Source organism: Heterodontus francisci, chromosome 8 (assembly GCF_036365525.1).
Source record: "Heterodontus francisci isolate sHetFra1 chromosome 8, sHetFra1.hap1, whole genome shotgun sequence".
NCBI classification, from domain to species: Eukaryota; Metazoa; Chordata; class Chondrichthyes; order Heterodontiformes; family Heterodontidae; genus Heterodontus; species Heterodontus francisci.
Window position 1 is genome coordinate 105,677,950 of NC_090378.1, and position 23,720 is coordinate 105,701,669.

The following is a 23,720-nucleotide window of genomic DNA, read 5'->3' on the forward strand; positions in this document are numbered from 1 at the left end:
GTCCAAACATGGACAGAAGAGCTGAACTCAAGAGGCGAGGTGAGAGTGACTGCCCTTGACATTAAGGCAGCATTTGACTGAGTATGGCATCAAGGAGCCCTAGCAAAGCTGGAGTGAATGGGAAACAGGGGGAAAACTCTCCACTGGTTGTAGTCATACCGAGCACAAAGGAAGATGGTTATGGTTGTTGGAGGTCAATCATCTCAGTCCCAGGACATGACTGCAGGAGTTCCTCAGGGTCGTGTCGGAGGCTGAACCATCTTCAGCTGCTTCATCAATGACCTTCCCTCCATCATCAGGTCAGAAGTGGAGATGTTTGCTGATGATTGCACAATGTACAGCACCATTCGCAACTCCTCATATACTGAAGCAGCCCATGTCCAGGTGCAGCAAGACCTGAACAACATCCAGGCTTTGGCTGATAAGTGGCAAGTAACATTCATGCCACACAAGTGCCAGGTAATGACCATCTCCAACAAGAGATAATCTAACCATCTCCCCTTGATGTCCAATGGCATTACCATCGCTGAATCCCCAACTATCAACATCCAGGCGGTTACCATTGACCAGAAACGGAACTGGACCAACCACATAAATACTGTGGCTACAAGAGCAGGTCAGATGCTGGGAATTCTGCAGTGAGTAATTCACCTCCTATCTCCCCAATGTCTGTCCACCACCTACAAGGCACAAATAAGTAATATGATGGAATACTGTCCACTTGCCTGGATGGGTGTAGCTGCAACAACACTCAAGAATTTCAACCATCCAGGACAAAGTAGCCCGCTTGGTTGACACTCCATTCCACCACCTTCAATATTCACTCCTTCAGCCACCAACACACAGTGGCAGCAGTGTGTACCATCTATAAGATGTATTGCAGCAACTCATCAAGGATCTGTGACAGCACCTTACAAACCCGTGACCTCTACCACCTAGAAGGACAAGGGCAGCAGGTGTACGGGAACATCACCACCTGCAATTTCCCCTCTAAGCCACACACCATCCTGACTTGGAACTATATCACCGTTCCTTTACTGTTGCTGGGTCGAAATCTTGGAGCTCCCTTCCTAATAGCACTATGGGTGTACCTACACCACATGGACTGCAGCGGTTCAAGAAGACAGCTCACCACCACATTCTCAAGGGCAATTAGGGATGGACAATAAATGCTGGCCTGGCCAGCAATGCCCACATCCCATGAACAAATTTTTAAAAACCTGTTACACCTTCGTCCCCCTGCAGGTTGTCATGGAAATCGCCTGCAGTGCAATCAAGGTTTATAGGTAAAAGTATCAAGTATCATGCAGACCCCCACCTGCCAAAAATGAGGCATATTCATTTTGTCATATGAACATATATATTAAACTGCTGCTGGAGTGAAGAAATGACTTGTTTAAAGAGATCATCAGACATTTGGCTGGAGTACATTTGCATACTAAGAGACAGTGCTTGGAGAGACATAAGAATTGTACACTGATCCAATTAACAGAGATTGGACTGGGCAATGGTGATCCACATCTTGTCGGGGTAAGAGTCAACATTACACTCTTACCACCCACCACCCCGCACCAAGAGCTTTGGAATCCACAAACCGCAGGAGCGGTTGTTCCAAAATAAGGGGTTCGTCACAGCTGGCCAACTTGAAGTTTTGAATTGTGTTCACAGGACAGTTTGAAGACAGACTGCAGATTGCAACTGAACCTGGAACAAGAGAGCCTCTCTCCAGGCTGGCTCTCTCTCGCTTTCTCACAAACCTCCTGACCCACTGAAGTCACTTAAACCTCAAGACTCCTACATCGAAACAAGTTAAAGCGTGCACTGGGCCACAACGAACAGCAAGACTTACCGGAAACCAAAGACTCCACATTTAACTCAAAGGACAGTAAATACACTCAGCTATTGCCGCAAACTTTTCCCCTTTATTCTTTCTACTTTTTCTGTCTCTATCTGCGTGTGTGTTTATCACATATGCATGCTAGCGTGGTCACGTCGCGTATTCGTTGTCGTTAACCGAATTAGAGTTTAAGATTAATAAACTTCCACCTTTCTTGTTTAAATCTAAGAAAACCTGTCTGATTTGATTTCTTTGCCTTGCAGTTGGAAAGCAGTGAACAAGAATTCACTGAGGGGGAGCTAAAAACACGATGTTTTTAAAAATTAAACCTTCTTACGGTTAAACCAGGCAAAGACTGAGAGATTTCAACACACCATTAACATATTGTTTGCCTTTGCTCCGTGACCTTTTGGTCAGCTATGTGGCCTGGTCCAATCTACACCTTCTCCTTTGTTATCTCTTGCCCCACCCCCACCTCACTTGCTTATAACCTGTGACTTTTCTAATATTTGTCAGTTCCGAAGAAGGGTCACTGACCTGAAACATTAACTCTGCTTCTCTTTTCACAGATGCTGCCAGACCTGCTGAGTGGTTCCAGCATTTCGTGTTTTTATTAAAGACTGAGAGGGAACCCCTAGACCCCTTTCTCACCTGGTCGTAACACAAGTGATATGGAAAAAAGGCAGGTTAAAGGATTTGAGATACAGATCAGCCATGATCTAATTGAATGGTGAATAAACTCAAAGAACTGAATGGCCTACAACTGCTCCTATGTTCCTGTCAACTAATAAACTTCCCACAAATGTATCAAACAAGTGACTGATGCCTTGGTAAGCAGGATCTGCATTTCCATCTCCTTTCTTACTGAATAACAATGGCAATACAACACAGTTGTCTATTGTCACCACTGTACAGCATGTCAAAAAGTGCAGGGGCCACTGATGGCATTTTCGCTGTTACCGTGCAACTCTTCCTGTGTGTGTGTAACTGAACCTGCATCATAACAGCACCAGGATTTACTGTGGGAAGCAATGTTAAGATTTCAGTACAGCAACAGTGCCAAATGCAAGCTGCATCCTGTTTATGTGCCATGCTGCTGTCTGACCACATGCATCAGACGTTGAATGGACAGCTTTGAGAGGCCAGGCTCAGAAGGCACACTTTGGGATAGAGAGTTGCTATGGAAACCGACTGCGTCATTTTAGCTGGGCACTTTTTCTCTGACCTTTTAGCTTTCGCCACATTTGCAGCCTGGTCCTCCGAGTGTTTCAAGAAAGTAAACACCCGTTCAGCTACCTTCTGTCTTTCATTCAGCTCTTCTCTAGGAAGGGTACCCTTGATAGTCAAACCAGGGGAAACCCTCCACTGCTGCATTGCCTTTATCTCTACGACACCACCAGCAAATTTGCCCCAAGAACTTTTGAGAATCTGCTACCTTCAGCTTACGCGAATTTAATACAGGGGATTTATTGAGTCATACTTCAAAATGTTTCTTCATTTCTGTAGTCAGTGTTATTTATTTGCAGAAAAACCTTAAGACTTTTGTTGCATTTCCAACCGGCTGAGGTTGCTTTGTAAGAAGATCTCACATTCACTAAATTTTCAGACCAAGAAAAGAATTTACTTTTTGGTGTGCAGAATGGTCATGATAAGTACGAGGAATCATGACAGCGTGACAGGGTTGAGTTCTTCGTGTTTACAAACTTGTAGTTTGTCATTCTGTACACAGTCCCTCTGTCATTCTGTACACAGTCCCTCCCTTTGTCTCAGCACTCATTGTCAAATGACAGCTGCTATTTCCAGTGTCATCGGGCTGAATTTTTCCGGCTTGGAGGCAGGGTGACCAGGAAAATAGGGAGGAGCCGCGTCGGGGTGACCCGTCGATGCGTTCCCGCTTCCGAGGAAATTTCCCGGGGCGGCTTGGGAGGCAGCTTGCCTACCCACTGCATGGACGCGGCAGGCAATTTACATAGTTAAGGCCCCTATTGGGGCTGCTTTTGCGGCACCACCGGCATTTTGCATGGGACAGCTGCCAACTCGATGGAGGCAGGCCAGGTGGGCCACTGGAGCTGGACGGTCCATCCCCCAAAAGAGGTGATCATGGGCAGGAAAGGCATCCCCCGTGGCACCAACGATCCAGCTGAAGGGATTTCCCCTTCCATCCGAGGAGCCTGCAGCCTTCTCCCGATAAAATATTACATTGTTTTTAAACCTCCGAGGGTGCTTTCATTTTGAGGCACCCTCGCGTTCTCAGACCTGCCTCAGCAGTATCCACCTGTCCCAGTGGGGCTGCCCAGGCTCTAGAGATCCCGGCCCTCTGATTGAACCGGCAACATCGGGGCTCAGCTGCTATCTTTAATAGGATGGCGAGCGCAGAGGTGACCAATCAGGAGGCCACCTAGAGGAAAGTAGCTTCGCCAGTCTGACTCCCAGCTAGTGCTGTCTCTGGACCCCCATTTGGTCCCAACATTGGGATCCCGAAGCTAACAGGAATATTCTGACCATACTTTCCTCAGTAAGAGCAGTAGGTGGGGGCCAGGGTGGAAGAGACATAGGAAACTGAGCAACATAGGAAATAGGAGCAGGAGTAGGCCATTTGGCCCCTCGAGCCTGCTCCACTATTCAATAAGATCATGACTGATCGTAACCCCAACTCCACATTCCCGCCTATCCCCGATAACCTTCCACCCCATTGCTTATCAAGAATCTATCTACCTCTGCCTAAAAAATATTTAAAGACACTGTTTTCGCTGCCTTTTGAGGAAGGGAGTTCCAAAGATTCACGACCCTCTGAGAGAAAAAATTTCTCCTCATCTGTCTTAAATGGCCGACCCCTTATTTTTAAACAGTGACCCCTAGTTCGAGATTCTCCCACAAGGGGAAACATCCTTTCCACATCCACCCTATCAAGACCCCTCAGGATCTTATATGTTTCAATCAAATCGCCTCTTACTCTTTTAAACTCCAGCAGATACAACTTAGCCTGTCCGACCTTTCCTCATAAGAAAACCCGCCCATTCCAGGTATTAGTCTATTAACCTTCTCTGAGCTGCTTCCAATGCATTTACATCCTTCTTTAAATAAGGAGACCAATACTGTACACAGTACTCCAGATGTGGTCTCACCAATGACCTGTATAACCTCCCTACTATTGTATTCAATTTCCCTCGCAATAAACAATAACATTCTATTAGTTTTCCTAATTACTTGCTGAATCTGCACACTAACCTTCTGCAATTCATGCACTAAAACACTCAGAACCCTCTGCATCTCAGAGCTCTAGAATCTCTCACCATTTTGATAATATGCTTCTTTTTTATTCTTCCTGCCAAAATGGACAAGTTCACATTTTCCCACATTATACTCCATTTGCCAGATCTTTTCCCATTCACTTAACCTATCTATATCTCTTTCTAGCCTCCTTATGTCCTCTTTACAACTTACTTTCCTACCTATCTTTGTATCATCAGCAAAATTTAGCAACCATACCTTCGGTCCCTTCATCTAAGTCATTTATATAAATTGTAAAAAGTTGAGGCTCCAGCACAGATCCCTGTGGCACACCACTCGTTACATCTTGCCAACCAAAAAATGAACCATTTATGCCTACTCTCTGTTACCTGTTAGCCAGCCAATCTTCTATCCATGCCAATATGTTACCCCCCAACACCATGACCTTTTTTTTTCCACAATAACGTTTGATGTGGCACCTTATCAAATTCCTTCTGGCAATGCCTTCTCTTTTTCAGATGAGATGCCAAACTGGGGTCCTCTCAAGGCAGCATAAGATATCACAAGGCAGATTTTGCTATTTGTGGATCACAGTCCCTCCGAATCTCACACTGCAGGTGAACAATTATGGGTGTCATGAACACATGCTATGCCGAATGATGATTTCTTTTTTATTCCACTGGCCGGAAACCTGAATTAAATTTTTTAAAAGGAACAGAAAGAAGGTGGCTGTTAGCAGCTAAAATGGCCACCACAATTTGCATCAAAATAGCCTACATTCCAGTGCATTGAGGTGGAGATTTTGGGCTGGATTTTAAGTGCCGGCAGCAGGCTCAGAAAATGGGGGCCCGCATGCCGCGGAACCACCGCAATCTCCTGTGTGGCAGTTCATTTGCATGCCTGGGTTGGCCTGTGCCGCCCCCACCCCCCGCCCCACCACCCCAATCACTTGCAGGAGGCGGTCTGTACAACGCTGGGAGTGGAGTCAGCGGACATGTCAACAGGTGCTGGCACTATATATAAATGACAGTCAGCCCTGCAAGCAGCATGTTACATATTTAAAACTTTGCTGCTGGAGCTGACCAGCCAGCATTAATGTCTGAAAAGCCCTGCAAGACACCGGAGATGGCAGAGGTGCAAGGAAGGGTGATCCCATGGTTCAGCGATGCCTCACTGCTCACTCTCTTCCAGGCTGCAAGGGAAAGGCAGGTCGTCCTTTTCCCCAGCGATGGCAAGAAGAGGTCCTCCCCCCTGACCAAGCAAGCCTGGACGGAGATTGCAGAGGAGGTAAGCTGCCGTGGGGGCATCCGCCAAGACTGGGGGCAGTGCCGCAAGGGGGTAAATGATCTCATGCACTCAGCAAAGGTAATTGGCACTTTGTTGTACAGCTCCGTTTGACCTGAGTGTCCTTACACAGAGTGGCACATGGGTGCCATTGACATGTCAAAGACAGGGAGGTCGGGCAGGGAGGATGATGCCACATGAGTGGCTGCATGTGTAAAAGAACTCACCCTCGTTTGCACCTCAGAGCATGGCACCCACATGACAGGCTGAGTCCGTATTACAGACTGAGCTTCCCCCACCTTTTGTTGAAGTTCCCCTGTTGTGACAGGTGCCATGTTGCTGTTTGGCAATGTTCAAAACTGCATCCTTGCTCTTCCAGGTGAAGATGGCCCACAATGCGAGGGAGGCTTCCAGGATCGGTGGAGGGGTGTCAAAGATTAGACCGCTGACACAGGCTGAGCAGGAAGCCCTGGAGTTTGCTGGCAGACAGGGAGGATGTGCCATTTCAGGCCGTGGAGCTTGGGGTCCCGGGTGAACATACAGCTCTTTGACAAACACCATGAATACTCATAACATTTCATTTTTGGATATAATGCTGTCATATTCGTGACATGTGCACCATAAAATCTAAAACTGTGCTCATCATATTGTATCGTGCAGGGTGACGCTCTGAGTCGGCATTGGTGGCCCTGAAGACTTCCACCACCTCTGAGGAAGAGACAACCTCAAAGGACGCAGTGACCCCTGACACACACGCACCTTCCACCTGCACAGATACGCTTAACTCGGTGGCAATCTGTTCCAATTTAGTGTCTGCGTCACACGCACCCAAACAGCTGGCTAAGGCTGAAAAAGGCAACGCCTCTGAAAACTATAGATGGCCAGGCCCATGCTGATCCCCAGGCTGATGATGATCCTCTGGTGTCAACAGCACAGGGCATGCTGGAGTTGCAGGGAGAGTTAAGGCAACATCTGGTGGAGTTGCCACAGGTCATGCGCAGTCTTGAGTGGACGATGGAGGAGTCCATCCAGGCCATGACAGCTGCCGTGTCCCAGACATATGAGCACATGAGCGCTGACCTGCAAATCATCACCTCGGCCATGAGCTGGACGCAGCAGTGACTAGGCGAGAGAGGGACCGGGGCCTGGAGAGTGTCTCTGCTCCTGGTCCTTCTCCGAAGAGCGCAAGGCTCCTACGAGCCTTTAGAGGGAAGAAGTGAGCCTGCGTGCCACTTCTGGGGTCCCACCTGAGGGCGCTTACAACGTGGACACCATCTCCTCAGCCCCTCCACCAGTGAGTCCAGTTCCAGCAGCCACGACACCTGAGGACAGCCCTGCACTGGTGCACGAGGCCCTCAGGCAGCCGGGGCCCTCCAGGCCTCAGGCATCCAGAGGACAACTGCCAAAGTTTGGGCGGCACAGTGGCGCAGTGGTTAGCACCGCAGCCTCACAGCTCCAGGGACCCGGGTTCGATTCTGGGTACTGCCTGTGTGGAGTTTACAAGTTCTCCCTGTGTCTGCGTGGGTTTTGTCCGGGTGCTCCGGTTTCCTCCCACTTCCAAAGACTTGCAGGTGATAGGTAAATTGGCTGTTATAAATTGCCCCTAGTGTAGGTAGGGAATATGGGGTTACTGTAGGGTTAGCATAAATGGGTGGTTGTTGATCGGCACAGACTCGGTGGGCCGAAGGGCCTGTTTCAGTACTGTATCTCTAAATAAAATAAAATAAAGTCATCCAAAGCCAAAAGGCTTCCTGATCAGCAGCCTGCCTCCAGTCAAGCCGTTAGTGCAGAAGTAGCACTGCGAACAAGCACCCGCAAACCTTTCAAAAAAATACCATGACACAAATGGGCTTTCACCGATGACATGGCAATGTATTAATTCATTATCACTAAATGTGCTTTTCTAACATATGTCTCCTTTTTACTGTGTGAATGATGCATGCCAGCATGTACCAACTATGTGTCCTCCCATTACATCATTGACCTGACAAAAGTGCCATTGTAAGGAATAACATCATTGCCATGCCAGTATGCGTGATGTGGCACTGCATGGATGCAGTCACATGCGCAATGGCTCAGTCAGTTGCTGCCAGTAATGGTGGAGACACAGATGTCACAGATGCAGAAGACTGCCTACCAGATGAAACACCGTGATGTCTGATATGGGGAGCATATGATGCACGTCAGGGATTGTGGAAGTGCTCAGCAATAAGGGGTTGTCATGCATCCCTTGCTCGCTGCTTGCCCTGTCTGTGATGCCTCAATGCTCTCTGTCCTCCCACGCACGTATGCTGCTGCAATTCCTCTGTATCCTCATCGTCGAAGGATGTCTCCTGCTCCTGTCTCTCATCATCCCTATATTGCAAAGTTGTGCAGAGCACAGCACACAGCAGCGATGCACACAAACCTTTCTGTAGGGCTCCACCCAATCTGTTCAGGCAGCAGAAGGGCATTTCAGGCCGATGGCCTGCTCGATGGCAGTTCGTGTTGAACCGTGGCAGGCGTTGTATCTCTTCCGCATTGCTGGTAGGGTTTCTCACTGGCATCAGGAGCCATGTCTGCAAGGGGTAGCCCTTGTCTCCAAGAATCCATGCCTGGATCTGAGCCAGTACAGTGAAGAACAGTGGCACCTGGGACTGCTGCAGGATGAAGGGGTCCTGGCAGCTGCCTGGAAAGCGGGCACACACTTGCATGAAGCGTTTCCTGTGGTCACAGACTAGCTGCACGTTGAGTGAGTAGAAGCCCTTTCTATTGAAGTATGCGGCTGGTTGTCCGCCTGGAACCTTGATGGCCACATGTGTGCAGTCGATGACCCCTCGCACCTGTGGGAATTCCACAATGGCCCCAAATCCGAGGGCCCTCTGGTGCTGACTCTCAGGGTCCGTACCATAGCGCACGTAATCACCGGCCATCCTGTATAAGGCATTGGTGACCTCCCTGATGCAGCGGTGCACTGCTGACTGTGAAACCCCACACAGGTCACTGGTGTGTCCCTGGAATGATGCAGAGGTGTAGAAGTTACGAGCCGCCATCACTTTGAGGGCCACAGGCAGAGGGTGTCCAGTGGCTGCAGGTCATCATTCAGCAGTGCACAGAGATGTGTCACTGCCTCTCTGGACATTCACAGTCGCCTCTGACACCGGCACTCCGACATCTGCAGGTATGTCATACGGGGCCTGTTGACCCACGGTCTTCTCTGGCCTCAAATGCGCCTTGGTGGCTGCTGCTGCTCGTGTCCAGGAGCTTCCACGTGGGCTGTGCCTGCCTCTTGGTTCCACCTTCAGCAGATATGGCTCCTCATGGCATGTGGATCCAGAAAGACAGGGTGGACCAGCCCCACCTCTTTGCTGCAGGTGAACTCGGTTCCTTCCGTAGGTCAATGGCACGAAGCTGGGCAGAAAGTGATGTGAATTGGTGCTTCAGCTGCGTTCTGGCATCACCTATATGGTATGACATGACATTGCCCATCTTAGCTTTAAATAAGAGTGGGGCAGCATGAGCATGGTCATATTGTTACAGTGGACTGGATTGGCCCACCAGCAACATGACCTTAAACTGGCTACCATTTGTGGCCCCCATCCCACATAATCCCACATTGTTACCCCTTCCCCCAAACATCTTTGGCCGACTGCAAGGTCAGTCCCTTTCCCTCCCCGCACCCAAACGTTCACGGGCACAGAGTGGCCCCCTTTACAGAACAAGAGTATGGGGTACCTCCCTTCAAAACTGCAGAGTTGCGACCCCCTTCACAACACACACCCACCCACCTACACAGGCTCTGAGGACTGACGTCTCGGTGCCACTGGCTTTTCTCGGATGTGAAAGTGAAGGCACATGAGTGACGGATATCCAGCTGAAGATCGTGATCTGATGGCTAAATTGCAGCAGCATGCATAGTAATGTCTGGGAAGAGGCTATTTACAAATTCAAATCCGGGTCCCATCGCCAAGTGGCGGGGGGGTGCTGCCATGGAGCCTCACTGCCGCCGGGAAGATTGGTCCTGGCACTTCCGAGCATTATGGCGGGTCGCTGCCGGAACGATCTTCTGGCCCCCCACGCCACAGAACCCGAGGTTGGGAGCTTGGTAAAATCCAGCCCATAGTGTCTGCTCAGTCCCCAGCAAGAACAATGATCTGGGAATTTTGAGTGAACTACCTGTCCTGTCCTGATTAACAAGACATTGAAGGCAATCACTCAGGCCATTAAACTGGTAAAGATGAAACACTCAAACCTAATCACGTGAACAATGGGACCCTGCTTGAGAGAAGGGAATTTCTAGACATGAACTGATTATGTTGTAAGAGGAAAGACACACTGGGTGATGGTCATGTGACAGGCCCCACCACCGGTGCGTTTAAGCTGTTTTTACTCTCTCTGCAGACCAGACAAACAATTAGACACTGACCAGAGAAGACTCTCTCTCTCTCCAGACCACCTTGCAAGTGTTGAACCCTGCCTGCTGACCGTAACCACCTAGGCCTATCACCCTGTGAAGGAAATCACCTGCCATGCTGTTCTCCAGGAGAACCATTGAACCAGCTGGCCACATCTGCCAGCTGGAAGCCTCAGGACCACTAAGTTCATCCGGAAGACAACCAAGTCACAAAACTCCACAGACTGTATACCCCTTTTTATTTGCTCTGAACACTAATACGACCAAGCTATTCTTCTCCACTCTGTAACCTATTTGTGTGTGTGTGTGTGTGACCCTCAAGTGTGTGACCCTCAAGTGTGTGTGTGTATATGTGAAAGTTGGAGCATGGTTAATTATTTTACTTAGATTGGTTAAAGTACAATAAAGCTAACCTCTTTGTTAAACTCAAAAAACCTGTCCAATTGGTTCTTTTATGAACATAGCACGTAAATAGTTAAACACTCACTGAATTGGCAAGCACAGCCACTTTAAAAAAGAAATAAACCTTGTTGTGGTCAAACAAGGAGAGGGACAAGAGGGGTCTTTGACCTCTCCTCACCTGATCATAACAAATGTCACAATCCCTCTGAATCTCACAATACAGGTGTCATGCAGGCTCCCACCTGCCAAGTATGAGGCACATTAATTTCGCCACATGGACATTAAATTTCAAAATGTTGCTGGGAAGAAGAGAAGGCCTGTGACAAGGGGTTGCCAGGCCCCTGGCTGGAAAGACATTTTTGCATATTAACAGACAGTGTTTAGGAACAAAGGTGCTAACCCCTGCTCCAATACAATCCACAAACAGAGGTGGTCGAACCAGTTAGTCACATGACTAACCTGCTTGGCAATCTGGGTTTATTTTCTGAATTGTACAGGCTTGAACTGAGACCCTACAGTAGCTCTTTGCTCCTGGATTCAAAAGACATTTCCTGGCTGCTCCCATCTCTTTCTCCTGGAACTCCAAAACCCACTGAAGACACCTGAACCCCAAGAGAGAAAAGTCTCCTACAGTGAACAAGGTTTATGAAGAATACTGGGCCCCAATAAAAAGTAAGATCTACCTACAATCAAGGACTCTACAGTGAGCTTGAAGAACTGTAACAACTCTTCAGATATTGCCTCAAACCTTTCCACTTTATTTTTTTCTTCTGCTCTTTCTGTTCCTATCTGCATGTGTGTATCGCATCTGAATGCTAGTGTGGGTGCGTTGTGTATCCATAGGCATTAACCGAATTAGAGCTTAAGTTGAATAAAATTTCACCTTTCTTCTTTGAACCTAAGAAAGCCTGTTTGTGCTGGTTTATTTGCCTTATAATTGGAAAGCTGTGAACAAGGATTCATCAAGGGGGAGCTCAAAATACAGTATGTTTAAAAATAAAACTCTGTTGTACTAAGACCAGGTGAAGGCTGAACGGGAACCCTAGACCTCTTTCTCACCTGGTCATAACAAGGTGAACAAGTTGAGAGTGGAAGGTGGGCTGACAGGCCTCCTTTTGTGCTTCTCTGATACATGGAACAGCTGTTTGCAGGCAGATAAAAATGTGCAAAAACTACAAAACAAAAGCATGGAATGAGGTAAATCAGCAGGATGCACATGTCCATTCATTCAATAGCAACATCTTAACAAAATCTCATGCTGCCTTAACACAGAAACACATCCTAAGTTGCGTCACAGAGGTGCAAAAAAGAAAGGCTCCTAAACGTGTTCCCTTTCAGTAAACACATTGCCCATAAAACAGAAGGCCCGAATTTAAGGTTTGTTTTCCCTCAATTGCATGTAGACAAACAGAGGAACAGATGGAAATGTTTCACTTTGGCTATTGGATTTACAGCAGAAGCATGGCACTTCCATGAGTCAACCCTCCTCTTTCCTAACTATACCCTTCTCGAATCTTCTGATTAGCTAGACTGCCTTTCCAACACATTAAAACACGATCTCATATTACTCTCTGTCATGGTTCAACAAAAGAAACAACTGATGGGTTTAATTGCCTGTAGATGTATCTCATTAATGTTCATTAATAGGTTGTTAAATCCAATATCAGCCTTCCTCATCTCCCAACATTCTTGTTCTTGGTATCTCCTCCTCACTCAATCACCTTCTTCATTGCTGAAACTGCCTCAAAACAGCTTGGTTTCCTATTTCTTGCCTCTCTTACCTTTAGCCTCCAATCTGTCTCTGCTGCAACCCTTTCCAAATTTCACTGATATTTCTATAGTTCCTCTGAACCTTCCTCTATTTATCCTTGGAATTTTGAGATACCCTGCTCAAAGAACATAGTTACTTAGGAACAGGAGGAAGCTATTCAGCACCTTGAGTTGTCCTATCATTCAATCTGATCACGGCTGAACTATATCAACTCTATTTACCAGCCTTTGCCCCATATACCTTGATATCCTTACCTAACAATCTGTCAATATCAGAATTCAAAATTTCAAATGGTCCAGCATTCACTGGCTTTTGGGAGAGAGAATTATAGATTTCCACTCCTGTTTGTATGAAAAAGGCTTCCTGATTTCACTCCTGAACAGCCTAGCTTGAACTTTAAGATTGTGCCACCTTGTCCTGCATTCTCTCCACCAGAATCACAGAATCTCAGAATAATACAGTGCAGAAGAGACCCTTCAGCCCATCGAGTCTGCACCGACGCAATAAAGACACCTGACCTGTCTACCTAATCCCATTTCCCAGCACTTGGCCCATAGCCTTGAATGTTATGACATGCCAAGTGCTCATCCAGGTACTTTTTAAAGGATATGAGGCAACCCGCCTCTACCACCCTCCCAGGCAGTGCATTCCAGACCGTCACCACCCTCTGGGTAAAAATGTTCTTCCTCAAATCCCCTTAAATCTCCTGCCCCTCACCTTAAACTTATGTCCCCTGGTAATTGACCCTTCAACTAATGGGAACAGCTGCTCCCTATCCACCCTATCTATGCCCCTCATAATCTTCTACACCTGAGGTCACCCCGCAGTCTTCTCTGCTCCAGCGAAAACAACCCAAGCCTATCCAACCTCACTTCATAGCTTAAATGTTCCATCCCAGGCAACATCCTGGTGAATCGCCTCTGTACCCGCTCCAGTGCAATCACATCCTTCCTATAATGCAGCGACCATAATTGCACACAGTACTGCAGCTGTGGCCTTACCAAAGTTCTGTACAGTTCCAACATGACCTCCCTGCTTTTATAATCTATGTCTCAATTGATAAAGGCAAGTGTCCCATATGGCTTTTTCACCACCCTATTAACCTGCCCTTCTGCCTTCAGAGATCTATGGACAACACGCCAAGGTCCCTTTGTTCCTCAGAACTTCCCAGTGTCAGGCTATTCATTGAATACTTCCGTGTCACATTACTCCTTCCAAAGTGTATCACCTCACACTTTTCAGCGTTAAATTCCATCTGCCACTTTCTGCTCATTTGACCATCCCGTCTATATCTTCCTGTAACCCAAGACACTCAACCTCACTGTTAACCACTTGGCCAATCTTTATGTCATCCACGAGCTTACTGATCCTACCCCCCACATAGTCATCTATGTCGTTTATATAAATGACAAACAATCGGGGACCCAGCACAGATCCCTGTGGTACATCACTGGACACTGGCTTCCAGTCACTAAAACAGCCGTCTGTCATCACTCTCTATCTCCTACAGCTAAGCCAATTTTGAATCCACCTTATCAAGTTACCCTGTATCCCATGTGCATTTGCTTTCTTGATAAGTCTCCCATGTGGGAACTTGTGAAAGGCTTTGCTGAAATCCATGTAAACTGCATCAACTGCACTACCCTCATCTACACACCTGGTCACATGCTCAAAAAATTCAATCAAATTTGTTAGGCATGACCTCCCTCTGACAAAGCCATGCTGACTATTCCTAATCAAATTTTGCCTCTCCAAGTGGAGATAGATTCTCTCCTTCAGAATTTTCTCCAATAGTTTCCCTACCACAGATGTGAGACTCACTGGTCTGTAGTTCCCTGGCTTATCTCTACAACATTTCTTAAATAGTGGGACCACATTATCTGTTCTCCAGTCCTCTGGCATCTCCCCCGTGGCCAGAGAGGAATTAAAAATTAGGGTCAGAGCCCCTGCAATCTCCACCCTCTACTCCCACAGCATCCTGGGACACAAATCGTCCGGACCTGGAGATTTGTCCACTTTTAAGCCTTCCAAAACCTCCAATACCTTGTCACTCCCGATGACAATTTGCTCAAGAACCTCACAGTCTCTCTCTCTCTCTGAGTTCCATATCTACATCCTCATTCTCTTGGGTGAAGACAGTTGTGAAGTATTCATTCAACACCCTACCAATGTCCTCTGGCTCCACCCACAGATTTCCCCCTTGGTCCTTAATAGGTCCTACTCTTTCCCTGGTTATCCTCTTCCCATTGATATACTTATAGAATATCTTGAGATTTTCCCTACTTTTACCAGCCAGAGCTTTCTCATATCCCCTCTTTGCTCTCCTAATTGCTTTCTTAAGCTCCATCCTACACTTTCTGTACTCCACTAATGCTTCCATTGATTTGCTCTCCTTGTATTTGCTAAAAGCCTCTCTTTTCCTTTTCATCATACCCTGAATGTTTCTGGTCACCCATGGTTCTCTGGGCTTGTTTCTCCGACCTATTACTCAAGAGGGAACATGTTGGGCCTGTACCCTCCCCATTTCCTTTTTGAATGCCCTCCACTGCTCTTCTGTAGATTTCCCAACAAGTAACTCTTTCCAGTCTACCTTGGCCAGATCCTGCCTTATTTTACTAAAATTTGCTCTCCCCCAATCCAAAACCTTTTTTTGCAACTTGTCTATTTCTTTCTCCATAACCAGCTTAAATTGTACCATGTTGTGGTCGTTATCACCAAAATGCTCCCTCATCAACACATCAACCTCCTGTCCGGCTTCATTCCCCAGAATTAGGTCCAGCACTGCACCCTCCCTTGTTGGATCCTCTACATATTGGGCTAAAAAGTTCTCCTGTATACATTTTAAGAAACTCCACTCCATCTAAGCCCTTAACACGATGACTGTCCCAATTAATGTTGGGAAAGTTGAAATCACCTAATATAATTACCCTATTATTTTTATACACCTCTGCAAATTGCGCACATATTTGCTCCTCAATTTCCCACTGACTATCTGGGGGTCTATAATAAACACCTAGCAATGTGGCTGTCCCTTTTTTATTCCTAAACTCTACCCATAAAGCTTCATTTGATGCCCCCTCCAAGATATTATCTCTCCTTACTGCAGTAACTGACTCTTTAACTAATATTGCAATGCCCCCTCCTCTTTTACCCCCTCCTCTGTCTCGCTTGAAGATTCTATAATACGGGATATTGAGCTGCCAATACTGCCCCTCCCTGAACCATGTCTCCATGATGGCTACTATATCACAATTCCACGTGTCAATCTTTGCCCTTAACTCATCCGTTTTACCTGTAATACTCCTGGCATTAAATTAGAGGCCATCCATCCTGGGCTTACTACCTTGAAACTTACTTCCGCTGTATTCCCTCTGACTTGTTTGCTTTCCTGTGTTTAGCTGTGTCCCTATTCTGCTAGGAGTCTGCGTCCCCTCCCCCTGCCAAATTAGTTTAAACTCCTCCCAACAGCACTAGCAAACACGCCAGCAAGGATGTTAGTCCCCCTCTGGTTCAGATGTAGATTGTCCCGTTTGTACAGGTCCCACCTTCCCCAGAAATGGTCCCAGTGGTCCAGGAATCCAAAACCCTCCCTCCTGCACCAACTCTTAAGCCACGCATTCATCTGTGCTATTCTCCTATTTCAATACTCGCTTGCACGTGGCACTGGGAGTAATCCAGAGATTACAACCCGAGAGGTCTTGCTTTTTAGTCTACTGCCTAACTCCCTGAATTCCTGATGCAAGACCTCATCCCTCTTTCTACCTATGTCATTGGTACCAACATGTACCATGACCTCTGCCTTATCACCCTCCCCCTTCAGGATGCCCTGCAGCTGTTTAGTGACATCCCGGACCCTGGTACCAGGGAGGCAACACACCATCCTGGAGTCACGTTGACAGCCACAGTAGCGCCCATCTGTTCCCCTGACTATAGAATCCCCTATTACTATTGCTCTTCCTCTATTTCTCCCTTCCTGTGCAGACAGGCTGCTTGTGGTGCCAGAAGCTTGGATCTGTCCGCACTCCCTGTATGAACCAGCCGCACCAGCCTTCAAAATGGAATACCGATTTGCAAGCGGGACCTCAGGGGACTCCTGAACTACCTGCCTGTTTCTCTTGGACTGCCTGGTGGTCACCCATTCCCTTCCTTCCTCAAGTCCCTTCAGTTGCGGTGTGACCACCTCTCTAAACGTGCTACCCAAGATGCTGTCAAACTCGCGGATGCTCCACAGTGTTTCCATCCACCGTTCCAGCTCTGAAACCCGAGCTTCCAGGAGCTGCAGCTGGACACACTTCCTGCACACATGCTGGTCCTGGGGACTGGAAATGTTCCCGGATTCCCACATGCAGCAAGAGGAGCAAGCCATGGCTTTAAGCTCTCCTGCCATGAATAAACCATTTAAATTTAAAACTTTTGAAGACTATTATAATAAAAAAAAAATCAACTGAGTCTTGCTAAAACAATGACTTACAATTCAATCCAGTTTGAAAAATACCCTCCAGGACTTACTCACCAGTCAGCTGTGCTCTTTGGAAACTCTTGGCTTCCCTCACACTCTTTGAGGACAGGTAGGAAATGAAAGGAGCTCCTTGTTCCCTCCTCACCGAACTCCCTCAGTCACAAAACTCCCACTTTAACACTCTAATGCAGCCCCAAGTCAGCACTCCAGTGAAAATGAATTCAGCACTGTAAGATGGTCCACTTTTATACTGTCTGACTCTAGCCCCTGAAAACTGGTTTAAGCCAGTTATCTAATTAACAAGGTGCAGCTGCAAGCAGAGCCTGAATGAACTCTGTTTAAAGCTGGTCTAAAACTCACCTTCTCCAACCCAAACAGCAACTGTTAAGTTAATTTGATAAATAAAAGAAAGACTAGACTTTAGATAAAACTAACCCTTAATTCCCCTCAGTCACAAAACTCCCACTTTAGCACACTAATGCAGCCCCAAGTCAGCACTCCCGTGCAAACGAAGTCAGCACTGTAAGATGGCCCACTTTTATACCACCAGTGGAAATACTTTCTCTACATTAACCTTATCAAATCTTTTTATCATTTTCAGCACATCAATTAGATCACCCTCCAAGTTCTAAATGCAAAGGGATACAAGGAAATTTCATGCAACCTATCCTCATAATTTAATTCTTTTAGACTCAGAATCATTCTGGTGAATCTGCACTTCACCCACTCCAAGGCCAATATATCCTTCCTGAGGTGTGATGCTCAAAGCTGAAAACAATACTCCAGACGGTGTCTGACCGAGGCTCAGTACATTTGAAATGCAGCTTGTTCCCCTTTGAATTTCAGCCCCGTGAGATAAAGGACAACATTCCATTAGCTTTTCTGATCACATTTTGTCCCTGTGCAATAGCTTTTATTGATTTGTATACTTTTGCTCCTCCAGTTCCCATCTCTTGCCATTTAGAAAATATTCAAGTTTGTCTTTCCTGAATCCAAAGAGGAAGACCTCACACTTCCATTTCCATCTGCCACTACACTCTCTTCCTCCTCCCTGCACCCTCATTGTGTTGCGATTATGACTCCTCACCATCTCTGATGCTAACTCATTCAAGCCCAGAATGTCACAACTGTGTGCCGCCAAATGTCTTTCCTCCTGCTTACATTCTGCAACCTTTTAAACTCCAAGCCTGATGTCAGCTAATCTCTACATCCTAATTTATCTGGCTTTCTCTTGAATTATTTGTAACCTTCATGCTGCCCTGCTCTATGGTCCTTGGCCCTTTCATCTGGGATTCTCATTACAAAAAATCAACTCTGGACTTCTATCTGTTCCATTCTCTCATTCACTCTCCTCCCTGCTTTACAAGAAAGAAAGACTTTCATTTATGTAGCACCCTTCATAACCTCAGGGTGTCCCAAAGCACTTTATATCTAATTAAATACTTTTGAAGTGGAATTACTGTTGTAGGAAATGTGGCTGCCAATTTACACACAGCAAGCTCCCAAAAACAGCAATGAAATAAATGAGAAGATAATTTGTTTTAGTGATGTTGGTTGAGGGATAAATATTGGCCAGGACACCAGAAAGAACTTCCCTGCTCTTCTTCGAAATAATATCATGGGGTCTTTAACATCCACCTGAGAGGGCAGAAGGGGCCTTGGTTTAACATCTTATCTGAAAGACAGCATCTCTGACAGAGCAGCACTCCGTAAGTATTGAATTGAGATGTCAGCCTAGATTTTGTGCTGTAGTTTCTGGAGTGGGACTTGAACCCACAAACTCCTGATTGAGGGCAAGAGTGCTACCCACTGAACCAAGGCCATCAGTACAAAGCGGCTTCTCCAGCCCAAATTTGCCAACACTGATGAGGAAGACCCCCTGTTTTGTTAACCTATCCTGAAGACGTTGGTCAATCTGCTGAATATTGCCAGGTTTTGCTGTCCAGGACTTTCATAATAATCCAGGCTGACACTCCAGTGCAGTCCTGGAATGGCAAACAAAACCCCCAGCTTCTTTTCTCTAATGCAAACTGCCTTCTTAAAACTCTCTCCCCTGTCTTCCCCACCCTCACCCCCAACAATAGGTTCAAGGAGCTCATGGACACCTTTGTCACTAAGATCCTGACTTGGAACTATATCACCGTTCCTTCACTGTCACTGGGTCAAATTCCTGGAACTCCCTTCCGAACAGCACTGTGGGTGCACCTACCCCACGCGGACTGCAGCAGTTCAAGAAGGCGGCTCACCATCACCTTCTCAAGGGCAATTAGTGATGGGCAATAAATACTGTCCTGTACTGTCATCCAGCTGGATAGGACTGCTCTCACCTAGTTCCAGTGTTACCTATTTAATCGTAGCCAGAGAATCACTTGCAATGGCTTCTCTTCCTGCTCTCGGACTGTCCCTCTCGGATCTATCCTTGACCCCCTCCTATTTCTCATCAACATGCTGCCCCTTGGCAACATCATCAGAACGCAGGGCATTAGTTTTCACATGTACACTGATGGTGCCCAGTTCTACCTCACCAACACCTCTCTCAATTCCTCCACAGTTGCTAAATTATCAGACAGCTTATCTGACATCCAGTACTGGATGAGCAGAAATTTCCACCAATTAAGTATTGGAAATACTTAAGCCATTGTTTTCAGTCCCCGCTCCAAACTCTCTTCCCTAGCTACCAATTCCATCCCTTTCCCTGGCAACAGTCTGAGACTAAACCAATCCGTTTGCAACCTTGGAGTCATATTTGACCCCGAGCTGAGCCTCTGACCATATATTCATGCCATCACTAAGACTGCCTATTTCCACCTCCGTAACATCACCCGACTTCGCCCGTCTCAGCTCATCTGCTGACTGAAACCCTCATTCATGCCTTTGTTGCCTCTGGACTTGACTATTCCAACGCATTCCTGGCTGGTCTCCCACATTCTATCCTCTGTTAGCTTGAGGTCATCCAAAACTTTGCTGCCCATGTCTTAACTGGCACTAAGTCCTGTTCAACTCTCACTCTTGTGCTCGCTGAGGTACATTGATACCTGGTCAAGCAACGTCTTGATTTTAAAATTCTCATACTTGTTTTCAAATCCCTCCATAGCCTCACCCCTCCCTATCTCTGCCATTTTCCACCAGCCCCACAATCCTCCAAGATATTTGCGGTCCTCTAATTCTGACCTCTTGAGCATCCCCAATTTTAATTGCTCCACTATTGGCGGCCGTGCCTTCAGTTGTCTTGGCCCTAAGCTCTGGAATACCCTCCCTAAACCTCACCACCTCGACCTCACTTTCCTCTTGTAAGATTCTCCTTAAAATCTACCTCTTTGACTAAGCTTTTGGTCATCTGACCTAATATCTCCTTATGTGGCTTGGTGTCATGTTTTGTTTTATAATGTGAAGTGCCATGGACCATTTAATTATGATAAAAGCACGATAAGTAGTTGTTGTACTAAGGGTGTGCCGCACTGTCAAAGGTGCCAACTTTTGGCTGAGATGTTAAACCAAGGCCCTATCTGACTTCTCAGGTGGACATAAAAGATCCAGTGGCATTATTCAAAGAAGAGCAGGGGTGTTCTTCCATTGTCCAGGCCATCCTTCATCCCTCAACCAACATCACTAGAATAGATTAACTTGTTAATGGTCTCACTGCTGTGCACAAATGAGCTGCCACATTTGCCTACATAAAAATAGTGACTGCCATTCATTGGCTGTGAAGATCTTTGCGACATTCTGAGGGCATGAAAGATGTTGTGGAAATCCAACTTCTTTCTGCTTTTCTTTCTTCTTTGAATTAACTTACCAAATGCTCTGGCTGGCAGTGGAATGTTGCATCCAATAAACAGTTCCTTCTCAGGCCAGTAAAGGAGCATTACACCCAGAGAGTAATACTCGGCTGTTGATGGTCAATTCATTTCCAAAGTCATGATACAATCTCAATGATCTTACAAGTAAAGCCATCTGGAATTTGTACATTAAATTCGGAACTCACTGTGGCAGGAGTTTCAAGAGTTCCTTTGCCACTGCATTGGGAGATAAATGCTCAGTTTTGATGATATTGTGATGACCCTGGACTCTGTTTAGACACTCGCCTGGAGGATTGCTTAGTCCTAGATTTTTCAAGTTCCTTTTTACGTACTGCATCAGTTGCTGTGCCGAAATACAACTGATCTCTTCCTGACCCATATAATCATTGCAGATGCAATGCAACACTAAATGCCAATTTTCATAATTCCTCTTAAAGTAGCAAATTGTGTCTTCATTGAGGCAGAATCACATTTCACACAGTAACCAACAGAGTATTAGTTAATCTTCTTCTCAATGTAAAAGGCCTTTACAGAAGTTAATCCTCATTGTCTGGGCAACATTGTGTGTGTTCTTTTCAGGCGGATGTATAGAGAGCCGTCACTGCACTTAGCAGAGTTCAGAACTAAGAGTTAATAAGATCTATGAAGCAGAAGAAATGCTGTACAGTGCCCTTAGCTATATTTTGTGGTGGCTCCATGTCAATAAAAGTCCCCAGTGCAAGTATCATTCCCTCACTTCATTAACAATACCAGGAATAAGGCCGTAAACAGCTTCGGCCCACTGGCCAACACTGAACCCACTGAGCAAGGGAGCATTTAATTTACATTACATCCCTTTCAGAGACTCTCCCTCCATTTCAGTCAGAGTCTGATCGTATCCCAACCAACTATGGATTTACTCTGCCACTCAAATGTGGGTGAGAAGAGTGGAAATCACTTCACATCAACGTTAATCTTGTGATGTAAACGTACCCAGTGATAAGTCATAGGAGTTTAGCTTCAGCCCCCTCCAGTGTCATTCCCATAGGACAGCACAACAAGGCGGGGAATTTAGAATTGAGACAAGATATGGAAGGAACAAGTAAGAGTAAAAGACTTCATTTATTTTGACGTCCTATCTCCTATTGAGAAATTGTGCCTGAGGGACGCACATTATGGAGTTGTATTTTCACCTCTCCCCTGTGGAGCAATATGCAGGATACAATGCATTAAATCACCCTGCGGCACGTGACAATCATATGGAGAGTGGCACAGGCAGGAGTCACAGGCTGCTACTACTTCACACTGAGCATTGGGATTGACATGTGGTGTTGATGTGGAACTGCAGCATCTCATGTTCCAGACATAACATGGAGGTCTGGTTTAGGTGGTAGCAAAAGAAAGAAATAACTTATATTTATATAGCGCCTTTCATGACCACAGGATGTCCCAAAGTACTTCACAGCCACTGAAGTATTTTTTTGAAGTGCAGTCACTGCTGTAATAAACAGAACCACAGCACAAGGTAAAGTCCCATTAGCGGCAGCAGGAGAATGATCTGTTATTATTATTATTATTATTATTATTATTATTATTACTTGTCATCTGTTACAGGGGTGATGGTTGAGAGATAAATATTGGCCAGGACACTGGGAGAACTCCCCTGTTCATCTTCAAATAGTGCAATGAGATCTCTTACATCTACCTGCAAGGGCAGACTCAGTTCAACGTCTCATCTGAAAGACAACACTCCAACAGTGCAACATTTGCTCAGTACTCCACTGGAGTGGCAGCCTGGAATATGTCCTCTAGTCCCTGGACCGGGACTTCGGACTCAGAGGCAATTGTGTTATCCACTGAGCCACAGCTGACACAAGCAACACGTGATGAAACAGCAGTCAGTGTGCTGCAGAGGTGCTTTGGAGGAGAATTTGGTATGAAGCTCACCAACATCATCCACTGCTGGTCTATGAGACCTTAGCTTGTGCTGGGTTTAAGAGCATGTCATGGCTTTTCTCTGCTGCCTGTCAAACGATATTCCATAATTGGTGCGGAATACGGTGCGACGACACTGAAATACAGTCCAACAGCAATAGGTGGTTCTACGTTTCCTGCCAGCTATACTTTGAGAACATTAAAGGTTCACCTGCCAGAGCCTACAGAGATACACTTGGAGCTGTTGAACCAAAGTCCAATTCACAGGCTCTGCTTCTGGTCAGCATATGATGATGTGTGGTGTGGTGTCAGGATGCCAGTGTGGCACCACAGCATAAAAGCACCTTTAGCCTTGCTGGGCATCTGAGTTGCCAATGGTAGCAAGTAGGGTTGAGATTTCCCAATCCTCTAACAGGTTTGTCTAGCTTTCTTCACCATGCATTACTCAACACTGTACAAACAGCAACAGTAAGGAGCTGAATTTTCGTGATCAGATAAAGCCTGGAATCATTAGTCATAATTATCACCTTAGACATGATTACCCTTTGTACATCTCAGCTATTACATAGACTTTTCAGCACAGAGACAGGCCATTTGACTCAATTTGGTCTATGTCAGTGTCAGTGTTACTT

General features: G+C 46.3%; 1 protein-coding gene across 1 annotated transcript; it reads right to left on the bottom strand.

Moving 5' to 3' along the window:
- Positions 1-8,081: 8,081 nt before the first annotated feature.
- On the bottom strand, positions 8,082-9,384 carry LOC137373233 (putative nuclease HARBI1). The gene is made up of 2 exons (XM_068038085.1): positions 8,639-9,384; positions 8,082-8,172 (listed from the first exon to the last, which is right to left on the bottom strand). The coding sequence occupies exons 1-2, from the start codon at positions 9,382-9,384 to the stop codon at positions 8,082-8,084; spliced, it is 837 nt and encodes a 278-aa protein (XP_067894186.1).
- Between the last annotated feature and the right edge of the window lie 14,336 nt (positions 9,385-23,720).